The 21008-nt window shown below is 40.9% G+C and overlaps 5 protein-coding genes across 6 annotated transcripts; 2 read left to right on the plus strand and 3 right to left on the minus strand.

The window, feature by feature from the left end:
* On the minus strand, nucleotides 1–5405 carry ABCB7 (ATP binding cassette subfamily B member 7). Of its 2 annotated transcripts, none has more exons than XM_068285728.1 (6): nucleotides 5269–5405; nucleotides 3310–3433; nucleotides 2280–2406; nucleotides 2059–2213; nucleotides 645–1993; nucleotides 1–574 (listed from the first exon to the last, which is right to left on the minus strand). In XM_068285728.1, the coding sequence occupies exons 1-6, from the start codon at nucleotides 5386–5388 to the stop codon at nucleotides 317–319; spliced, it is 2133 nt and encodes a 710-aa protein (XP_068141829.1). In that variant the 5' UTR covers nucleotides 5389–5405; the 3' UTR covers nucleotides 1–316. The 2 variants fall into 2 exon arrangements, with proteins under 2 accessions (XP_068141829.1, XP_068141828.1); XM_068285727.1 differs by having other exon boundaries at nucleotides 2280–2508.
* On the minus strand, nucleotides 3517–5411 carry LOC137573722 (SET domain-containing protein 4). The gene is made up of 2 exons (XM_068285729.1): nucleotides 5269–5411; nucleotides 3517–5013 (listed from the first exon to the last, which is right to left on the minus strand). The coding sequence occupies exon 2, from the start codon at nucleotides 4912–4914 to the stop codon at nucleotides 3532–3534; it is 1383 nt and encodes a 460-aa protein (XP_068141830.1). The 5' UTR covers nucleotides 4915–5013; nucleotides 5269–5411; the 3' UTR covers nucleotides 3517–3531.
* Nucleotides 5412–5837: 426 nt separating this feature from the next.
* Nucleotides 5838–6759, plus strand: LOC137573723 (protein OPI10 homolog). The gene is made up of 3 exons (XM_068285730.1): nucleotides 5838–5997; nucleotides 6068–6427; nucleotides 6492–6759. The coding sequence occupies exons 1-3, from the start codon at nucleotides 5968–5970 to the stop codon at nucleotides 6687–6689; spliced, it is 588 nt and encodes a 195-aa protein (XP_068141831.1). The 5' UTR covers nucleotides 5838–5967; the 3' UTR covers nucleotides 6690–6759.
* On the minus strand, nucleotides 6757–20939 carry LOC137573719 (2-oxoglutarate dehydrogenase complex component E1-like). The gene is made up of 8 exons (XM_068285726.1): nucleotides 20541–20939; nucleotides 20045–20468; nucleotides 19914–19986; nucleotides 18724–19849; nucleotides 18511–18665; nucleotides 17540–18437; nucleotides 17320–17474; nucleotides 6757–7311 (listed from the first exon to the last, which is right to left on the minus strand). The coding sequence occupies exons 1-8, from the start codon at nucleotides 20781–20783 to the stop codon at nucleotides 6855–6857; spliced, it is 3531 nt and encodes a 1176-aa protein (XP_068141827.1). The 5' UTR covers nucleotides 20784–20939; the 3' UTR covers nucleotides 6757–6854.
* Nucleotides 8246–14041, plus strand: LOC137574252 (enolase-phosphatase E1). Its single transcript, XM_068286446.1, has one exon. It carries the CDS (start codon nucleotides 8705–8707, stop codon nucleotides 13172–13174), a length of 4470 nt encoding a protein of 1489 aa, XP_068142547.1. The 5' UTR covers nucleotides 8246–8704; the 3' UTR covers nucleotides 13175–14041.
* Nucleotides 20940–21008: the final 69 nt, after the last annotated feature.

Consider the following 21008-nt stretch of genomic DNA (forward strand, 5'->3'; position numbering starts at 1 on the left):
TACTATATTACGCCGCAGGCAGGCATATTTTACTGTGCAGTACCAATATATATATACATAATTTTGTTTTACATATACATAAAACTATATTTACAAACGACACAATATGACTTTGGGCGCAAAATGTGAACAAAACTCTACCATAAATTTAGCGCATTGGGTTGTGAAATTGATTGCTTAATTTGGTTATATACATATACATATATATATATATACATACATATATGCAAGTATATATATTTATATGTCTGAATGTTAAATCTAAAACACATGACCATCACTATAGCCTCAACATTACAATTGTTTGAATATTTCATTAAAGCGCCTTGGCTGCTTCCTTTGGGCCATCGACGTCTTCTGTCAAACGACTTGGGTCAAATTGCTGAGTCTGCGTCTCCCACAGGCGTGCATAGAGTCCATTTTGTCGTAACAGTTCAAAATGTGTTCCCCGCTCACCTACACGACCATTTTCCAAAACCAATATCTCATCAGCATCTTTTACTGTGGACAGCCGATGGGCAATGCAAATGCTAGTGCGACCCGATGTCGCCCGACTTAGAGCCTGTAGAATATTCTGTAAATTTGGCAACAAAGACAATGGTTCAAATCGATTGAGAATTATTTTCAGGAAAAATAAAGCTTACATGTTCGGTTATCGAGTCCAGACTGCTGGTGGCCTCATCGAAAATAAGAATGGGTGTATTCTTGAGTATAGCCCTAGCAATGGCCACTCGCTGTTTTTCGCCGCCAGAAAGCTTTAGTCCTCGCTCACCAACAGCGGTGTTGTACTGTGCCGGCCAGCTCATGATGGAATCATGAAGATCAGCCATACGAGCCGCATTCTCTACATCTTGATGTGTTTTACTTAAGTTGCCATAATGAATATTGTGCTCGATGGTGTTATGGAACAGTACGGAATCCTGTGGCACTACAGCAATAGTTTTGCGCAGACTGTCTAAATCAACGCTGTTGATATCCTGACCACCAATAAGCACTTGGCCCGAGTTGGGCTCAAAGAAACGATAAAGAAGGCGTACCATTGAAGATTTGCCAGACCCCGAGCCTCCCACAATGGCCACGTTCTTACCGGCAGGTATGGTAAAGGACAAATCTCTAAAGATGGGCTTACCCGGCTCATACTCAAAGCTCACATTACGGAATTCAATTGACGAGTTGTTATTGTCCACAAAAAGCGGCTGGGCATTGGCCTTCGTTTGGATGCGACTGTCTACATTCATTAGGGTGAACATGGCTTGCATGTCAAGTAAAGCCTGACGGACCTCACGATAGACGCTGCCCAGGAAACCTAGTGGAATCGACAACTGGAAGAGAAGCCCATTGACCATGACCAAATCGCCAACTGTCATGTTGCCTTGGGCAATCTCTTTCGCCGCCAAAACCATAATCAAGCTGAGGGCACTGCTGAAGATGGCATTTTGTCCAAAGTTAAGCAATGCCAGACTGGAAGATGTCTTTAGACTAGCTGCCTCGTATTTTTTAAGCACTTCGTTATAGCAACCGGCCTCGTATTTCTCATTGTTGAAGTACTTTACGGTCTCGTAGTTGATAAGTGAGTCTACCGCCTTGTTGCCCGCCTCATTTTCTGCCTGATTCATGTACACACGGAAACGTGTTCGCCATTGGGTGACGCTCAGCGTATATACAGCATAAATGCCCACACAGCCCATGCTAACGCCGGCGAATGCTAGGCCACATTTGATTCCCAGGATACTGGAAACGAGGGCCAATTCGAATATTGTCGGCACAATATTGAACACCATGGCGGAGAGTACAAAATTAATTCCACGCGATCCCCTATCAATTGTCTTTGACAAGGCGCCGGTCTGTTTATTCAAATGGAACGCCAAATCCAAATTATGCAAATGAAGGAACACATTGCTGGCTATTTTACGTATGGAATGGTGGGCTACTTTAGCGAAAACTGCATTGCGTAGCTCATTAAAACCGGCTGCACTTGCTCGTGCAATACCATCTGCAAAAGGCAAGCAATACAAATCATTAGAGCCAATTAAAATGTATGAATTGTAGTCTACTTACATCCCAAAAGTAGAGCTGTGGCCGTTGAGAGCACTGCATCGGGGGCAGTATCCATATTCAGTGTGGTCATGGTATCCACGGCGCCTTTGAACAAAAATGGTACACAGACAGTTAACAGTTTTGATCCAGCCAGTAGACCCAGGGATATTCCCACCCTAACATGAAGGAATTCAATAATGTTTTTAGGTATAGTATATATGCATTTGCGAATTGTTTATTACCGCTTGCGAACTAGGGGATCCTCTTTGGGCCAGATGTATGCCATCATAGCCCTAAGCATATCCTGTGAGGTTACCTCTGGTGCATCCAATTTACCAAGTGCTGTGCCGCCATCAGTGCCGCTACCTCCTATATGAACGTGACATTGTCGTGATTGTTGTAGTTGTTGTTGTCGTCGATGCTGTTGTTGTTGTCGAAGCGTTGTTGCTACTGCCGGGGCTGATGTTGCACCTGGATTGAATTCACTTAAATGCAGCAAAATCCAAACAGGTGCTCAACACAACAAAACGAACAAGCAAACGAGCATTTTGGGCGACTTTTGTTACAAATTAGATCGATCTCAGTGTAGTTACACAAAAACAATCAATTTGGTTAGTTCAAATTGATTAATTAATACGCAAACAAGGTTACAAGCAACAAAAAAAAAAAAAACAAATAATAGATTCAGGAGAAACGGGTTTGTCACAAGGAGAAATCTGACAATTATTTTTTGAAAAGTCCTTGAAAAAGCTAAGATATTAAATTATTTATATTTAGTAATTATAGCAGACATTTCATTTTTCGAACAGGATATTCTCGGAAGGACTGAAATGGTTGGTTATTTCGAAAAAGAACTCCGATAATTTTAAGTAATTTCCATGATTCTTCTTTTATTCTGAGTTTTGCATTTTATTTGTTAATAAATTTGGGTCTCCATCTATGGACTTTATGTCATTGTCTTGATTTTCTCGGTTCTATCGGATAATGCGATTTCTACTCGACATTACGGATTGTTGTTGACGAAAGTAATTGGAACACAAGTTGTTGTATTTTTTTGTTTTTACAAACAATCTATATTCAAAATATAAAAAAAGGGCGATCATACTGCCTAAGAACATTGAAGAGTTAAACTCGAGTTAATAGAATAGTTTAAACATATTTAATAATTAAAATCTAATAGTGTGTATTTAAACATGATTTGTAGTTTTTAAATGCCTATGTAGAATTTCGTTGTATGCCATATTTTTGTTTTGTTCTCCACTAAGTTCTTACCTTTAGCTTTTTTACCGAATACGCCACCCAGGAGTTTGCTTCCTGGTGTAGGTGTAAATGGAGTAATCTTCTTTGATTTGGCATCACCACCATCATCTTCTCCCTTTACAAGCGTAGAGTACAACTGAAAAATTACAATTTACAAATGAAATACAACTATATACAACTATGTATTAGAACAAACTAAACATATTTCTAATCGAGTTTATCTCTAAACTAATCTTATTGTATTGGGGGACAGTGTTTCGCCATAAAGTCGCCAAGGTATCGCACACACTCCAATAAATATGTGCGAGCCACAATTCCACTTTCCGTAAGCTGTGGCAATCTTTCCAGAGCTGTCGCAAATTCCTGATATTCCTTTATTTTGTAAGTCACCAAATAATCCAACTCCGGCTGAACATTATCAAACTGATTGGCGTCGCCAAAAGCAATCTGATTAAGTACATTTGGAAAATACGAATCTTGGTGAAAGATAATATGCAATACCACACGAAGATTGTGAGAGCAGCCGTCATCAAGATGGACAAACATTTGATCGTCCAAATTATGTTCGCGTATAAACTTAAAGATATTTCTGTGATAGCTCTGCGAACAAAGTGATTTTGAATAGCGGATCAATTGCTCTATGTCTAACAATTTAAATTCAAAGTAATCATGGGAATTATGTTCTAGCCAAAATCCATACTCCGTCAGTAATTTAAAATTTGGCAGAGCCCCATAGCTAATAAATATTTGACTATAAGGATCAATGACTTTAGATGCTTCGTGAAGAGTTATACAATATTCCTTGCCTTCTAACCTTGCTGATGTCTCTACTGCATCGCAGTGATTAAAGAGGTCTAGAAATGGAGCCAATGCCAAATTCGTGTCTCCCTTTATTAGATCCCGAAAGTGATTATGCTCGGACTTCAGTTTCATTTGCAGCATAAGCTGGCTGGCATTAACGTAAACACTGCGCGAGTTGACTGCAAAATAGGCAAGACGAAAGTCACTCAAACTCCAAATGTCCTGGCAATATGTCTGGTTACAGCAATCACAGGCTGCAGCTCCCACCAGAGTCTTCAGTATTTGATAGTCATCGCGTATTTGGCGATTCTGGGCCACAGTTCGTTCCAGCAATGCTTCCGGCAAGCATTGCAATTCGGACATGGAACAGAAATATGGCGTCGAGTAGGTCCGTGGAAGTGTTTTTCCATAGGCACTTAATTCCGAGCATCCCGATGACGTAGATTCATTCAAGTGTGTGTGGTACATTAGATAACAGGCCATGAGGCTCTGAAATGACATGCGCGAATCCTTGTCGAAGAGGTCTTTGTTAAATAAATTCTTAAATTGTTCATCTGTCTGTAGAGTGGCTATACTAATTAGGCATTGGACGGGCAGCCGTATCAACTCATCGCCTGGGTGAAATGAACGGCGCTTGGAACAGAGCCCCCGTCCGGTTGAATCATATATTCGGGCAGATAACTGTGTTTGATTAAGCCATCCCTGCTTATTCAATTCTACGCAGAGAGCATGGAAAGATTGGTTTATTGCTGGTGACGATTCGATAGAGGTCAAGGAGTGACCACGGCGTTGGCGGTGGCGCTCAGTGCGTCCCATCTTGAGCTCGGGCTTGTGTGGGTCCGGCAGAGATTTGGTCAGACCTCTTTGGCCTGCGTGTGTTCTGTTTTGGCTCTATTATTTATGTTTTTATACTTGCTGCAACGAAAGGAAGCAACTTGTTAAAGTCTCAAAGTCTTGTTAAGGGCCAAAACAACACACACGCAAACTGTTGCCTGACCTACTATTCTATTAGATTAACGACGCACTTTTTAAAGTTTTGCACGTCATTATTAAATAATCTGTTTGGTCTAGTCAAGATAATTTATTTTTGGTATTTTTTTTCTTTTTGGTGGCCTTGAATCAGGGCACGAGCAGAAATTAAATAAACTAAGCGCAAAAAAAAGAACTTACAACTCTTGGTTGCACGTGGTTGTGGCCTCCCTTGCCAATTGTGGTGTATGTGCTGCGGCAGATGTGGGCCAATTGGGCGTTTTTGCTGCACAATTTTGTTAGGTGTAAGAGCCCGGCCATTATTTTAACACCAAAAAAAAAAAATCGCTTGCGCCGTCTCTACGCTTTGTTTTGTTTTATTTCTAATGCTGTTCGGTCTAACATTCGCAGTCACTAGTCGCAAGATCTGTGTACAACTGTGACTACTCACAAATGAGTTTGACAACTTGTCACTAACTAAATGGAAAAAAAAAGTTGCAACTTTTGTTTAAAAAAAATATTAGGTTATATAAAAAACAATAAATATTTAACATCAATAAAAACATTTAAATTGCCGCCTCTTCTATTTAAAATTACAGATGTTGTCAGTCACAATCACATTCGTAAAAATCACAGTTCACTAAGTAGTAACGAGTTAATCAAATGCCTGCTGTATATTTTGTAAATGTGTTAAAAGTAGTTATAAATATCATCCCTGTCACATCACTTAAATATTTTTTCATATATTTTAAAAATTTATTTTCGTTTGTTTATATTTTTCGGCCGTGGTTCCTTTTTCCGAGAACCAGAACCAGTTCATTGAATCTAGTTCCCATTTAAAGCAAAAGACTCCAGCAACTTTACATCATTTCTAGAGTATTCTCCAACCGATATTAAAAAATGTTTGGCCTTATAATATCAGGACGTTTGGTGAGTTCATTAATTATAAATCTTATTGTTTGTACAAATTCATTAACTATTTGAATCGTTGCCCTTGCAGCCTCAAACTGACTTCGCCGCTGTCGACGAAAACAAATTGCTCATAAATGTGCCTGACATTGAATCGGTTAATTATATAGTGGTCTTTTTAACGGGCATGACACCGCTTCCTGTGGGAACAGCAGCAGCTATATACTTCAGTTGGCCAGATGCGAATGCAGCGCCGACTTGGCAGTACCTGGGCCACATAAACAACAACAAACCTTCAGCAATTTTTAAGATAGCGCAACTTAAAAAGAGCCACGAACTAGAAGCACATTCTCATGGGATGGTCTTTGGAGCACAGGAGATATCAACCATTGCCCAAATAGGAGTTTCAATAGAGCCAGAAATAACAGTGGCCCAACAAACACCAGCTGTGGTAACTATTTGCTTTAACCTCAACAGCGTCCTTTGTTAATCTCTGAACTTATATTATATTTCAGTCAAGCGTCAATGACAACAAACAGTTTGGACAGCGCATGCTGGAAAACTTCTTCAATTATGCCTCAAGCTTTTGTGTAGGAGCTCAAGACATTTCACCCGCCAGCAGTACATCATATGTGCCTTTTTCTGTCGTTCAAAATTGGTACATCAATTTTCAGCGAAGGATGGAACAGAATCCAAATTTTTGGAAGTATTAAGCAAGGGAAGGGACATCAGGGTTTTTAATTACAAATTACAACTAGGAATAAACAAGAAATGAAAACATTATTTGCATTTTCGTTTATATTTAGGGTGATACGTTAATTAACAATTAGACGTCACGTCGCTACTACTTAGTCGGTTTCTTGAGGTTCTCGTTATTATTATTGCTTCCGCCTGTAGGGGCTTTTTTTAGAATTTTCTTGTTTGGTGTCCATCTTGCCTTTATTTTTATCAGCTTGATTCATGTCACCTTTGGGCGCCGACGCTGTTGTAGATTTATTATCTTGTTTCGGTGGTGATGGTGGAGGAGGAGGAGCAGTCGTTGCTCCAGGTTTACCCTTTTTGTCATCCTTCTTGTCGTCCTTCTTGTCGTCTTTACTAGATTTGGCTTTCGGTTTGTCTTCGCCTTGGCTAGCAGTCTTTCCATTACTGCTACTACTGGCCTTCTTAGCCCGCAACTGCTGTTCTTTGACAATCCGCTCAAGCCGCTGCTTATTATCCTCGGTGAGCTCACCAAAAATGCTGGTCATGAAAGCCCTGTATTCATTATAATGCCGGACCTTATTGCCAGTAGATGGCGCCGAATTTGGCGGACGTCCATGATAGGATATACACCGGCTGTGTAAGAGTGAGTAGGCGTATCAGAAAAATTAAGAAAAGATATTAGAACTCTTGGACACCCATTATATATTTGTAATTTATATTCCGCATGCTGCACAGCAGCCGGCACGATTTAGCAGAAGATGTTGCTGCCAAAATAACCAATACTACAACTATCATCAGACATGCTATAGCTAGCTACGATATATATGGTAGAGGTCTATTTGAACAATAGTATTTTGGCGCTGGCCGATTTCTATTTAATTTCTTTGGCGTATTGTTCGTTCTTTTTGTGGTGTTGCCTTTTTTTTTGTCGCTGGTAGCCTGCAAAAAAGCATTTTGGCAAGCTGACACATTTATCTAGTCTATATAGTCGGATTTCTTTATACATATGTATATATGTATGTACATGTATGTATGTATATATTTAGATCTTGTGTATAAAACCACGCGCGACCTCTATTGACAGCATTGTTTCGAAAATGATGTGAAAACTTGTTTATGCTCTTTTTTCGAGAAGGCAGGCACACAACCTGGGGGAAAATTACAAAGAGAGATAATTTGGCCTCCGGATGGTGCCGAGTTCAAGGTAGATAACCAACAAATTAATGGGGGGTTATGCATGTAGAAATGAGTCAACATTGAATCGTCTGCCGCCCCATTTGAAGAAGCTTATGTAAAATTTCTTACAGAGATTTGTTCAAATTCGAATTTAGGGTATTTGGACGACTCCTCTTATTTCCCACGCGCCACATTTAAATTAAATTCTAATTTCAAATAACCTAAGACTGTTGAATGATCATTGATTTGGCATCTTTTGTCGAGCAACAAGGAAACTCTTGTTTGTATTTCTTCTTTGTTTTATTGCTCTCTTGATTGGCCGTTGAATAATTGCACGGCGTTGCCTCAGTTTCACTTGCAACGTGTTGAGTGCAACACTTGAAGGCAACACCAACAAGAATACAAAACAGAAAAAAAATATATATACACATAGGTACATATATAGGCCAACAACAACATTATAACAAACATAATCTATAGACGCTTTTTACAAATGGGCAAAGGAGACGAAGAGCATCATTAATACAATGTCTAAAAATATTCATAATTCGGAAATAAATGATGTTCAAAAGGAAGTGCCATTTCCGTTAATACAAACAACGCCAAATGCGCCTCAGCGGTTTCCATCACATCATCATCAGCAGCAGCAGGAGCATCGGCATCATCACCATGGAAGGCAACAGCATGGTGATTGGCAACAACTACAAACTGTAAGAAACAACGAATTATACTATAAGAGAAAGACATTGGGCCACTTTCCTATGAAAAAATACCAAATACCGAGTGCCACAAGAATAGATTTCCTTTAGAAGAAGAACCAATAGACCAAGAACATCGAGAGCAGCTGCATATGACACCAAAAATTTCACATGTTTACTTTAATCAGCAACAGTTTTGCTTCCCCCACATTCAACACACTCGAATGCCAAAAAATGATCTAAGTTTTCCAAGTCGAATCAGCAGCGTGACGAGCATAAACCAGCAGAAGCAGAAGCAGCAGCAACAGCAGCTGACACCAGCCTCTATCAGGTCTAATGAGGTGGTGGTGCACATGGAATCTCCAACAATTAAATACCAATTTGTTAACCTACTCAATAATCTATATGGTAAATGGGTAAATGCCAATGTTGCTGGGCATGGAAATCAAAGCAGCCAGCCGACGCCAACGACGCCGCCCACGGATCTTACGGTTTTGGTGCCCTCACCAAAAACAACAACAACCACGGCATCGATGACGGCATCGACGAGCCAGCACGACGAAATCACAGAAATAGACATGGATGAGAAGGAGACACATTGTAGGACGTTTGATAATGAACCCAATGCTCTTGAGCAAATAAAAACATTCAACTTGAACGTAAAAGTACAGCAAGAGGATGAGAAGGTGGAGGAGCAGCAGCAGGGACAGAAGGAGAAGGAAGCGCTAGCCAAAGGTGTTGGCGAGCAAAAAATGGAAATTGAGCATCAACAGGCGGAAAATTTTAATGACGCCTTCGGGCGGCAGCAGAGATACGACGATGATCATCGCTACGACTACAGCGTCGACGCCATGGATGTGGCCAAAAATAAACACGAATTATACGAGCAAAGCAAATTAGAGAGAAATCAGCAAAAGGAATCTCGAGATGAGCTAAATATGAATAAGGCGGCGAGTAAAATTTTAGCAAATGAAGAGCATAATGAATGGTCACGGGAGTGCCAGCGGCAGCGGGTGAAGTCAATATGCTTAGCAAGTAGGGAGCAAACAATAGATGAATATGGCACTGCTTCCAACCACCAGCTGCTGGCCGTCGATCTCTCAGACACGCGCGAAACGTCGTCAGAGCAAGTGGACGAGCAGCAGCAGCAGCTCCGCCACCACCACCATCATCATCAGCAGCATCAGCACCACCAATACCAACCACACGTCAAATCTAACGGTTCGATAGTAACGCGTCCAAATATAGAAATATTTAAGAGTGCCGTACACACGTTTCTTGCGGCCGGGGAATGCGACTGCCCATTTCCGTTGGCGCGAAAACAATTCGATCTTGAATTGATTGATTTTTTGAGCGATATAATCGAAGTGCTTTTTTCTTCTGTGGGTGCGGTGGGACAAACTAAACAGGTTGCCACCAGCTGTGAATGTGCGGACATGACTGTGAGCAAAGTTAGCGAAGAGCAGGATAGCGAAGCCGCCGCCATTGTTGTTGCTGCTGCTGTTGGAGACGTTTATCCCGATCAAATCGATTCACCTTCGGAGGTGGAAGACAACAACATCAGCAGTAACAGCATCATCAAAGTCCGCAACGATAATCAACAAATTAACGACATGAAGTATGAACTTAAGCCCTCAGTTGCAACAACAACACTGCCACTAGCGAGTAGTAACCGCCATGCCAACAGTGTTCATCCATCCACATCGGAAGCACCGCCAACAAGTCGTATACGCAACAATTTAGAGACAACAACAGCAGTTCGACCAACACCATTGCTTCTAAGCGATCTCAAACGTACTTCTTCGAGCCGCGATGATGTATCCGAATCTGTACTACCGGAACGTACACGATTACGGCGACAACGTCGCATGCGCAGCCAGGATTCGGTTGAAGAAAAACCCGAAGATGTGATTGAGCGTCTAAACAAATTGAAAGCGCGCATCTCTGGGGCCCTAAGTGAAGTGAAAGGTGTTCTAAAGCAATATAGCACCGAAAGCGAAACAGAGACACCAATTCAGACAGCCGTTGTCAAAGCAACAGATCCAGCAACAGCCACATCATCAGCATCCGCAGCTCCAGCACCACCAGCAGTAGCATTTCGTTTTGTTAAAAAGGTGAGGCGGCGAAGTTGCTTTGATGAGGCGGAGGAGGAGCAAGAATCAAAAACAAACCAAAGTGCGCCACTCCATGAGCAAAAACAAGAGGAGAACAAGGATGTCGATGAAAAAGAAGAGCAAATAAGAAAATTATCAGCTTTAGACACGGCAGAAGCCAAAGTAAAAGACAAGTTGAACACAAAACAGAATCACATAGGGGAGAATTCTGCTGAGAAATTCAAAGCGCTGACAACAGAGAATCACATTAGTGAAACACAAAAGAGTGCTGTTCCCACTCCTTCCGAACCTCCGCCGCCACCTGTACCTGCACCAGGACATGTATCTCCCCGTACAACTACACCTTCTGTGCAGACGAAAATTGACTTTCTGAAGAAAGTCTGTAGTGAACTCAAGGGGAAACCGGCAAATGAAGAAAACAAAACAACTGAAACAGCGACCGCAACAACAGAGGCGCCGTCAACAACAACAATGACGCCAACACCACCAACAGCACTGCCCAGTGAATCAATCACATTGGATACGGTAGCGGCTGTGGCGGCACCTGTAAGAGACAAGATCAAGAAGAAAATCATTGTAAAGGCAAAGAATCCGCGACGTGCATCAATTGCTGCCGTGGAACCGTCCAAGATTAAAATTGAGCCTTTGGTAGCACAGATCGATGCACTTCATACACAAAGACGACCATCCGATTCGGAGGCGATTGTAAAGCGTAAAAAGGAGAAATTAATGGGCGCCAGGGCGACAACAACAACAATATCTTCCGGCATTGCAAAGGAGACGACAAAACTGCAGCCAAAACTGCAGCAAAAACCGGCGACAACGACGACACCAACAAATGAACAATTGTCAACGCCAAAGGTCAATAATGCAGATGCAATCCCTGCCAAAATCAAAACCAAATCGCTTGCCAAAAGCGACAAAGGAGACGAAGCTACGACCGCATCAATACCAGCAAATACAGGGGTAACCGACAAATCAACACCAGCAGCATCCACAACAGAAGGAGCAGCATCCACGCAGCCAGAACAGATAAATATCGTTGGGGTCGATACTAATCAAGTGCAAACCATCGATCGAACTAGTCACAATCATACTGAGAAAGTAGCTGAACTGGTGATTGCCGAGCCACCGGTCGTTGTGGTGGTGGTGGTGCCTCCCCCCGCTGGCAGTAGCAACAGCGCTGCGGAAGATTCTTCGCACATATCGTCGTCGCCTGTAATTAGTAGCTCATTAAGCGAGTCCAAAAAACCCATTAATCAGTCAGATGCTTCATCGTTCGAGGCACCACCAACGCCCGATCATCTGGTGGCCATCGCTGATGACATTGAAGCCGCCGCCGCCGAGAAGTCAGCGCCGCCACAAATAGCTGCAACATTGAGCGAAGTGTCGCACGAAGAGTCATCGTTACAACAACAGCCGCCGCAGTCACAACAGCAACAGCAGCAGCAACAGCAATCGGAATCGGTCGCTGATACAAAAGATAAGACACATACGGATACCAGCGACAGTCTAGCCGCCATGCCAGAGCTGAAAGTACTTTCCGGTCCCGTACAGCCGGTGAAGATTGAAACTGTTGTCGACCAAACAAACGATGAGACGAAAAACGGCAACCAGCAGCAGATATCTGTGGCAAAGAAGAAAACTCCGCATCTGAAAAAGTTGGTGCGAAAAAACAGCATTGACAAAGATAAAGATAAGGATAAGGAGAAAGAGAAGGATGAGCCAACTAATAATGATGATAAGCTGAAAAGCATATTAAGGAATAAGAATAAAATCACTGAGCTATCATCGAGGCTCAACAAACTGACGCCACCTAAGAAAATAGCCAAGCCAAGTCAAGAGGCCCAACAAGTGGTGACCACTGTTAAGGAGCAGAAAGAAAATGGTGAAAGTGAAATTAATGCCGAAGTCATCGATGATGGCCAACAAACCGGAACAGAGGTGGAGGAGGAGTTGTCACCTCTGACAGATCCAGAACCCGAGCCACAGCCAGAGCCTACTCCAGCGCCTAAGCAACGTAAAATCAAAAAGAAAGTAATTATTAAACGACAAAAACGACGACTCTCCATTAGCGATTCCTTTTTCATACAACCCGAAACGGAGGAGCCCAAAGTGCCAGAAATTGAAACCATTGAGAAGGCCATCGCCTATGTGACAGACGACGAGGTGGATAACGTGGATCCAGATGAGACAGACACAGCCAAACCATTGAAGTCCTGCCTCCATGTGCGAGAATACAAAATCGGAGATCTTGTGCTCTATGCGGAGCGTTATCGCAAGACCCAGGTGCGCTGGAAACGTGGTCGGGTATTGGAGCGAATTACCAGCATTTCTTATAAGCTCGAAATCGAGGGTAAAGAGGTGCCCGCCCATATAAGCTATATCAAGAAATATACGGGTCGTAAGGTACGATTTGGTGGCAAGGAGTATTTGGAAATTGACTATGAACAGGTTGCCGAAGAGGAGCGACGAGCACGAAGTTACAGCATATGGAATATGGTGTAAGTTAAGTCCAGTTCCCGCTCCCCATTTCCCTTTCCCATTTTCCCCCTCCCGCCAACCACCTCCAGCTCGGGCAAATAGCTACACAAATGGGCCACTTCCCCTTGCCCTTCCTGCTCCTTTCAACCATTTGTGATTTGTTAACCCGTTGCACTCTCCTCTATGTGTAGCCATCATTTTGAGTGGAATTAAAGAAAGAAAAAAATGTTTTTTTTTTTTTTTTTTTTTTAACGATCTCAACTCGACATTCAGCAATTTAAATTATATGCATGTAGTGTGTATCGTTCGTCTATATATCCTATGTATATTTGTAAACTATTTTACACACACACACACAATAGTTAGTATATGGTTTTTTTTTTTTTTTTTTTTTTGTAAATACGTTTAGAGCTTAGTTAATTGTTATTACTAATGTTTTTAGAGAGCTGTATAATTGTAATTTGTACAATAGAAATCCAATTTTGCATGTAAACTTATATTCCAAATGTGTACGACAAAAACATATACATATATATAAAATTGTATATCTAAAATGTAAAAATTAGTCGCTGCTAAGTGACGTATTAAATTTAATGCAAATAAACCTATTTTCAATTTAAATGTTTGCCAAAAACAACAACAACAACACCACCTTAAATATTAAGCAAACTGTAATTATAAACAAAACCAAAAACAAGCAAAAAAAATATATATATTCAATTGTTTAATAAAGATATAATAGAAAATATTTCAGTTATGCGAATGGTTTTTCCCGTTTATAAAATTTTTATTTATTAATTTTTCCTTTTGACTCGTTGACGCCGCCATCAACAACAACAACAAGCAATATGTATTATAAGCAAAACCAATAAAAATTACTCATAAAATCTATTTACTTTGTTTACATATTTTCAAAAAGTTTCTCCTGTATAAAAAGCGCTTCTCCACCAACCCAATGAACCAACCACCCGGCCGCCTCCTCACTTCTTGACACGCCCCTGCGGTTTTTTGTTTTTCTTTTTCCTTTGCGCCAATTTATTTATAGAAAAAAACTGAATGAAAAAATCAAAATAACAAAACACAAACGAATTATTGTTTTTTCTTCTTTGCCCTGGCCCTGAATCAATGCCACCTCCTTTTTTTCTTCTCCTCCTCAAAAGCAAAAACATTTTGTTAGCCATGATGGGGTTCTGGTCTCCGTCTCTTAGAAATTCCTAAACTAATTTTTATAAATAGGTCTAGGTATTTGAACGGTGATGGTGCCTAGTACCTCTCTCTACCTAGTCCTATTCTCGGCTGTTCTGTTCTGTTCTGTTCTGTTCGGTTCGGTTCTATGCTGTTTTATTCTATTCTACACTCTTCTGGTTCGTTTCTGGTCTCAATCGAAACACTGACACATATCATCATCAACATCATAAAATGCCTTTTTCCACTCAGTCCATCAAAAAAATAAAAAATAAAGAAATGAAACTTTGATCTATCCGGGCGGGTGTCAAGAAAATGAGGTTCCTGGGCTTGAAATAAAAATATCTACATATATACAATCCATAACCATTTCCTAAAAATTTCCATCGTTATACTGTTTCAATCATAAATGACAGAAATTAATATAAGCTAAGCCAAAATATCGCCAAAATAAGACAAATCGGACAAAGTAAATGATTTCCGCCACTATAAATTGTACAGACAAACCAAATTGCTGCTTCGATCTGGACATAACCATTTATCAATATATGCATAGCCGTTCTCCCTTCCGGTCTCGTGACTCATAAATGAATAACCCACAGCTATTTATATAAAGGCAAACAAAAATACATATGTATGTATCCCTCCATACATTTCATTAAAATTGGAAATTGTTTTTTTGCGTGTCAAAATTTTTCAAATATATTTGTTCCAGAGTATGTGAAATTCGGACCACCACACTGACTGAACGACCTTGCTAAATTCCATGATTTTGAAATAGAAATTTGACATTCCTCAAAGCCACGCCATAAATATTTTAATGATGGGCAGAAACAAATAGCCCAATGTGGACTGCTGGACAATGTTTGTTAGTGTCGTCTTGGCCTTCATACATACATGGTGCGAGTCTAGAGAAGATTGACCGACCATTCTGATGCACCGAATTTGTAGGAAAACCACCCAAAGAATTTGTTTGCGCAATTTTCATAATTGATTGCTAAGGCTTTAAGCAATTTGTTCTCTTTTTTGTTAGTAGCTGCTCGTACACTACATTTTCAAAGGGTATACTAAAAAACCCAAATGGCATAAAGTTCTAAATGGCCTTAACTTTGTTACGCATTTCTTATCAAGTACTGTAAAGTTTTATGTAAATTTCCACTCCCTCTCTGTCTGCCCTTCTGTCTGTGGCTGAGGGTATTCAGTAAACGGCTCCCTGGACTTTGGGGATTAGTTTTTTTTCAGTTCAATTTTGTGTATATACGGAATATAGCTAAGATAAATCTTAAATAATTATCGCCTTGCTTACTCGTACAAGAAAATTAAATTTGCGTTAAGAAAAACAACAAAGAAAAAATGTTATTTGAGGGATACAAGGGGAAGAAGAGGGAGTAAAAAATATTCAGCTTATGCATATGTTTTATACATAGAGATGAGGCATAAGAGATATGTATGTATTTATGTATGTACTTATAATGCAAAATTTGCGATATTAAATATTATAAATGTGTGGGATTTTTCATTCAAAAGATTTGAGGCCGTTGGGGCCAAGTGCACTAGCACATAGCAAAGAAAGAAAGAAAGAAACAAAAACAACAAAATCAAAACAAAATGAATAATGTTAGAAGAAAATTCAAATACGGTAGATACATATGTACATACATATCTTATATGCAAGATGAATTTGCAAAATCCCAATGGAATTTCTTGCCCCTTAACCAATATGGCCAATAATCACATACCAATCCATTCATTGAACCCCCCACACACACATGGTCATTCTGTTGGCCTTTTGATTCAAGCCAAAATTCATTGCATTTAAATTATATAAGTATATAATCAATTATAAATCGATTTAAATCTACTTCTTTACAATTGGTGTTCTTTTTAAAAGGCTGTGACTAATTTAACTAAATTTGCGTGGTAATTTTTATTGAAAATTTATGTTTATGGCAATGAATGCACATGAAATGCACGAGTCGTTCTTGAGTTTGCCCCTTGCGCCATTTATTTTTTCTAACATAAAACTTTGCCATTGAAACTAACAACCAACACAAATGATTCCCTTGAAGCTGTAGCCAAAAAAAAAGCAATGAAAGAAAAAGACAACCATGATGGAGAAGGAACTAAACAGGCCGCCAATACACTTCTAATTAAAATTTCAGACATGGAACCCGAAAGTGTTGCCTTGTATTAAAGTAAGTGCCTTTAAATTTGTTCCATGATTTTGTCTCTCATTAAAACCTTATGAATTTGTCTATTTAGTTTGGATTTCTGGATGGAGGGGGGTCTATTTTAATAAATCATTCACAGATGCAGTTGTTGCATTTCATGTTTATTGTGCGAGATGCATACAAGAAAAATATATTGGCTACATACATTTATATGTACATACATTTATATGTACATACATATGTATGTATATGTTATATACATATTTGCATAGAAGAAATGGCAATGGGACGTTCAACCGAAAAACTGTGCCAAGTTCCTTGCGCTAGTTTTTGCTTACCACCTCATCGACAGACATGGTTGTGTGTCTCGCAATTTGTTCAAAGTGCAAATCTGGCAACGAGGCCACAAATCAGGCCAATTACTGACAACGCAAAAGCAAATTGAATCAAAAAAGACAAATACTTTGCAGCATTGTGAATGGAGGGATATGTAGCAGTTGATTTTCAATTACCAACATCTAAGAAATATCGTAGCAAGTGTCACATTAAAAGATCTTCATTAGGTATGTGAGAGTAAAGGTAAATTTTCGGCTATTCAATAATTTAAAACAATTTAAAACTAAACCAATCATTTGCTCAATACCTTGGGCATAGTTTGTCAGACATAAATGAATGCGCCTAACTAATTAAAAAGTCACACATTTATCAGGTGGGCGTGGCCATGGCCTGGGATTGCGCCTTGGCATTTAGAATGTGTTTAAAATGAGAAAACGATTTCAGCAATCATTAAATGAATCGATTAAATGTACTCACGTTTCGTCTTCCATTTTGATTAACGTGGTCTCGAAACGTTGCTGGACATAGGACCAAGATCCTTGATTCTTATGCTCCTCCTGGCACCAAATCAATTCGGCATTCTTATATAGTTCAATTTGTTTGGTTATCATATCATATGGAAATGGACAGACCTAAAAGCATAAACAATTGTCGAATATTACTTGGCCAAGGGCAAATATGTTTTAGATTTCATCACCTGTTCTATGCGAATAATGGCCACAGTGTCGTCTTGCTCGTGCTCCTCACGCTCCTTGACCAAATCGTAGTAGACCTTTCCTGAACAAAAGACAACCTTTTGCACACAATCAGGTTTACAGCTTGCTATGCCAGTATCGGGTATTATTCGCAGGAATTCGCTGCATTCGGTAAAATCACTGAATGGACTCCGGGCCAATGGGTGACGCAAAACAGATTTTGGTGAAAAGTTAATTAACGGTTTGCGAAAACCTAAGGCCACTTGCCGACGCAACGCATGAAAGAGATTGGCAGGCGTCGATAGATTTGTCACAATCCAATTTGTGTCCATTAGTTGGCGAGCTACGAAATCACAATCACAAGTATCGGGATAGATATCTGGATCGTCATCGCTTAGCTGCAAAAAGCGTTCGATGCGACCGGAGGAGTGCTCTGGTCCCATACCCTCCATAGAATGCGGCAGCAGAAGGACAAGCCCAGATTGGCGAACCCACTTCGTTTCACCACTGGCTATAAAGGTATCGATAATCGTTTGGGCTGTATTGGCAAAATCACCAAATTGCGCCTCCCATATGACCAGGGTATTGGGATGGGCCATCGAGTAGCCGTGCTCGAAGCCCATGATGGCGCACTCCGATAAAGAGCTATTGCAAACAACATAAGGTGACTGATCGGGATATAGATGCTCAATGGAGTTATAGCGACCCTTATCCTGAGTTTGATGATGGAAGACATGATGTCGATGAGAGAAGGTTCCCCGCTCCACATCCTGGCCAGAGAGTCGAACATGAATGCCATCCTTTAATAAAGAGCCAATGGCGAAAGCCTCACCCAGAGACCAGTCAGCCATTTGCGATTTTACCATTTGCTTCCGCAAGGCTAATATACGAAGGACTCCCCTTAAAACCGAAAGGATTAAGAAGGCTGATGTTCATTTTCAGTTCTTTCGCCTGTTTTCTTGCGACTACTTACTTGTGCACCTCAAACTTGTGCTCGGCAGGCGGCGGATTCGAGAATGTCTCGCCAATTTTATTAAGGGTTTCCAAGCGAACACCAGTGGGACAAACTTTCAAACGGTTTCGTCCTTCAAAAAAGCCCGACCATGGCGAATCAATCCACGTAGAATACTACACGATATTATGGATTGAAAACTAGCGTAATTAACTTTGTATAAATAACACAAACCTTAATGGACTCCACTTTCTTTGACTCGATGAAGGCGTCGTCGCATATTTTCTCATATTTTGCGATCATGTTCTTATAGTCTTTCTCCTGAACGACCCCCTCCTTGATTAGCTGCTCGGCATATTTTTGCATTACAGGTTGCAGCTTGCGAATGCGTTGATACATGAGGGGTTGAGTGAACATGGGCTCATCCGCTTCATTATGACCATTACGACGATAGCCCACAATGTCAATGACAACGTCTTTGTGGAATTTGGCCCGATAGTCGGTAGAGACACGAGCACAGTGTATGCATGCCTCAGGATCATCGGCGTTTACATGAAAGATTGGAGCATTGACCACACGGGCGACATCCGTGCAGTAACGTGAGGAGCGCGAGAAACGTGGATCTGTAGTGAAACCCACCTGGTTGTTTGCCACTATATGAATGGTGCCAAAAGTTGTGTAACATGGCAAATCCGATAGATGCATCGACTCGTACACCACACCCTGGCCGCAGAAGGAAGCGTCGCCGTGTATGATAATGGGGAGAACCTTACTACCATTGCTATCACCACGTTGATACATTTCAGCGCGTGCCTTGCCCAGCACCACCGGATTCACATGCTCCAAATGTGACGGATTGGCGACCACCGTGATGCGCACATTCTTATTTGTTACTCGATTAAGACGTTCCGTAAATAGACCAAGATGGTATTTCACATCGCCAGATCCCGAATCGGTAGCCTTTAGGCCATGGAATTGTGACAAAATATCAGCAATAGGCTTACGACAGATATTAGCCAGAACATTAAGACGGCCGCGATGCGCCATGCCTATAAAAAAGGACTCCACACCTGATTCGGTAGATCTATCGATGATCTCCTTCATGATGGGTATCATTATGTCGCACCCTTCTAAACCGAAACGTTTCTCCGACGTAAACTTCTTGGCCAAAAAGTTTTCGAATCCCGTAGAACGTGTGAGACGCTCTAGAATTAGCTTCTTCTCATCAGGATTAAACCTTATAGCACCAGGCTTCTCGAATCGTTCGCGTATCCAGTTGGTTTTTGTCAAAGACGTAATTTGCATGTACTCCACTCCAATGTGACCACAATACACTCGCTCCAGACGATCTAAAATTTCCCTGTCAAGACATTAAGGAAGCAATTCTTAGTAGATGTCATTACTTTCTCGTGGGGTTTACCTACTTCAAAGGCAGAAACTGCTCATCACCGCCGATCATGGTAGAAGACGGCAGTTTAAATGTGGCATTGAGATCATCTAAGGAAACGAAGAATTTAGAAGCACATGAAACCAAGAGAAATATTTGGATGCTTACTAAATACATAGGTATAATGCTGCCGCAGTACCGCTTGAGCGGCATGTCGTTTTTTGCCGTCTACCGAGGTAATGCCTGGTGGTCCAACAATACCCAGAGGATCCAGATCGGCAGCTAAATGTCCTCGCACCTGATACGCTCGTATAATAGCCTGCACTGTGAGATGATCATCTATGTATTTCCAGTCGGCTGCCGGTGCTCCTGCTGCGGGTGCTCCTGCTGCTGGTGCTCCTGCTGCGGGTGCCCCTGCTGCTCCACCCGCTGATGCAGGTGCCGGGCCAGCTGCTGGTGCAGCTGCTGCTGCATCTTTTGTTTTTTTAGATGACATATTTCGTGACAAATCTGCACCCACTTGGGATTGCTTGTGCAGTGACGGTGTAGTGGATATACTACGTGGCTTCCCACTAAAATAGGCATCCCATGACTGAGGGTAAAAAAGGAAAGAAACGTAGCTTAACCACTAACTTGAAGATTAAGACTGATTTCGTTAAGTTACCGAATCCACTGATCCTGGATTTTTTGACCATTTGGTATATAGACTTTCTATATAGACGGCACTGCTGCCATTCGCAAAACTATCTGTGTCCTTGGTATTATCCTGGCTACTCTTGCAGACTGAACTGGACGTTTGCAGTTTTCGATAATTGTAACGTATATACTCCCTTAAAAACCTGGGAGCAACATCAATTTTTGAAAAATTTACCACCAACATTAGATGCTTAACGCGGCCCTGGTTCATGGCATAGAATTTTGCGTTTAAAGTCTATTACCGAATAACAGTGAATTTCGAATTTAGATGGAGATTGAGTGTGTGGAAATAGGCAGTATAAAAATATTTAGTTGAATGTTGTGTGTTTTAAAACTAATGAACAACTTGACGTTTTGATTAAAATGATTACACACTTACACAAGGCTGCTGGGATTCAGCTTGTTGCACCATTTGTTTGACAGATGTCATTCAGGA

This window comes from Drosophila tropicalis, unplaced genomic scaffold, assembly GCF_018151085.1.
Source record: "Drosophila tropicalis isolate 14030-0801.00 unplaced genomic scaffold, ASM1815108v1 contig_443, whole genome shotgun sequence".
In the NCBI taxonomy this organism is placed as follows: domain Eukaryota; kingdom Metazoa; phylum Arthropoda; class Insecta; order Diptera; family Drosophilidae; genus Drosophila; species Drosophila tropicalis.

Bases quoted from the DNA above. Each gene is read 5' to 3' on its own strand.
- LOC137573722 (XM_068285729.1), bottom strand. From the start codon at position 4,914: ATGGGACGCACTGAGCGCCACCGCCAACGCCGTGGTCACTCCTTGACC.
- ABCB7 (XM_068285727.1), bottom strand. From the start codon at position 5,388: ATGGCCGGGCTCTTACACCTAACAAAATTGTGCAGCAAAAACGCCCAA. The intron at 1,994-2,058 runs GTAAGTAGACTA...TGCCTTTTGCAG, and splicing joins CACAGCTCTACTTTTGGGAT to ATGGTATTGCACGAGCAAGT. The intron at 575-644 runs GTAAGCTTTATT...CCAAATTTACAG, and splicing joins TGGACTCGATAACCGAACAT to AATATTCTACAGGCTCTAAG.
- LOC137573723 (XM_068285730.1), top strand. From the start codon at position 5,968: ATGTTTGGCCTTATAATATCAGGACGTTTG. The intron at 5,998-6,067 runs GTGAGTTCATTA...TTGCCCTTGCAG, and splicing joins TTATAATATCAGGACGTTTG to CCTCAAACTGACTTCGCCGC. The intron at 6,428-6,491 runs GTAACTATTTGC...ATTATATTTCAG, and splicing joins CCCAACAAACACCAGCTGTG to TCAAGCGTCAATGACAACAA.
- LOC137574252 (XM_068286446.1), top strand. From the start codon at position 8,705: ATGACACCAAAAATTTCACATGTTTACTTTAATCAGCAACAGTTTTGC.
- LOC137573719 (XM_068285726.1), bottom strand. From the start codon at position 20,783: ATGAACCAGGGCCGCGTTAAGCATCTAATGTTGGTGGTAAATTTTTCA. The intron at 20,469-20,540 runs GTAACTTAACGA...TTTTACCCTCAG, and splicing joins ATCCAGGATCAGTGGATTCG to TCATGGGATGCCTATTTTAG. The intron at 7,312-17,319 runs GTGAGTACATTT...ACTCTTACACAG, and splicing joins ATCAAAATGGAAGACGAAAC to CCGGTGTATATCCTATCATG.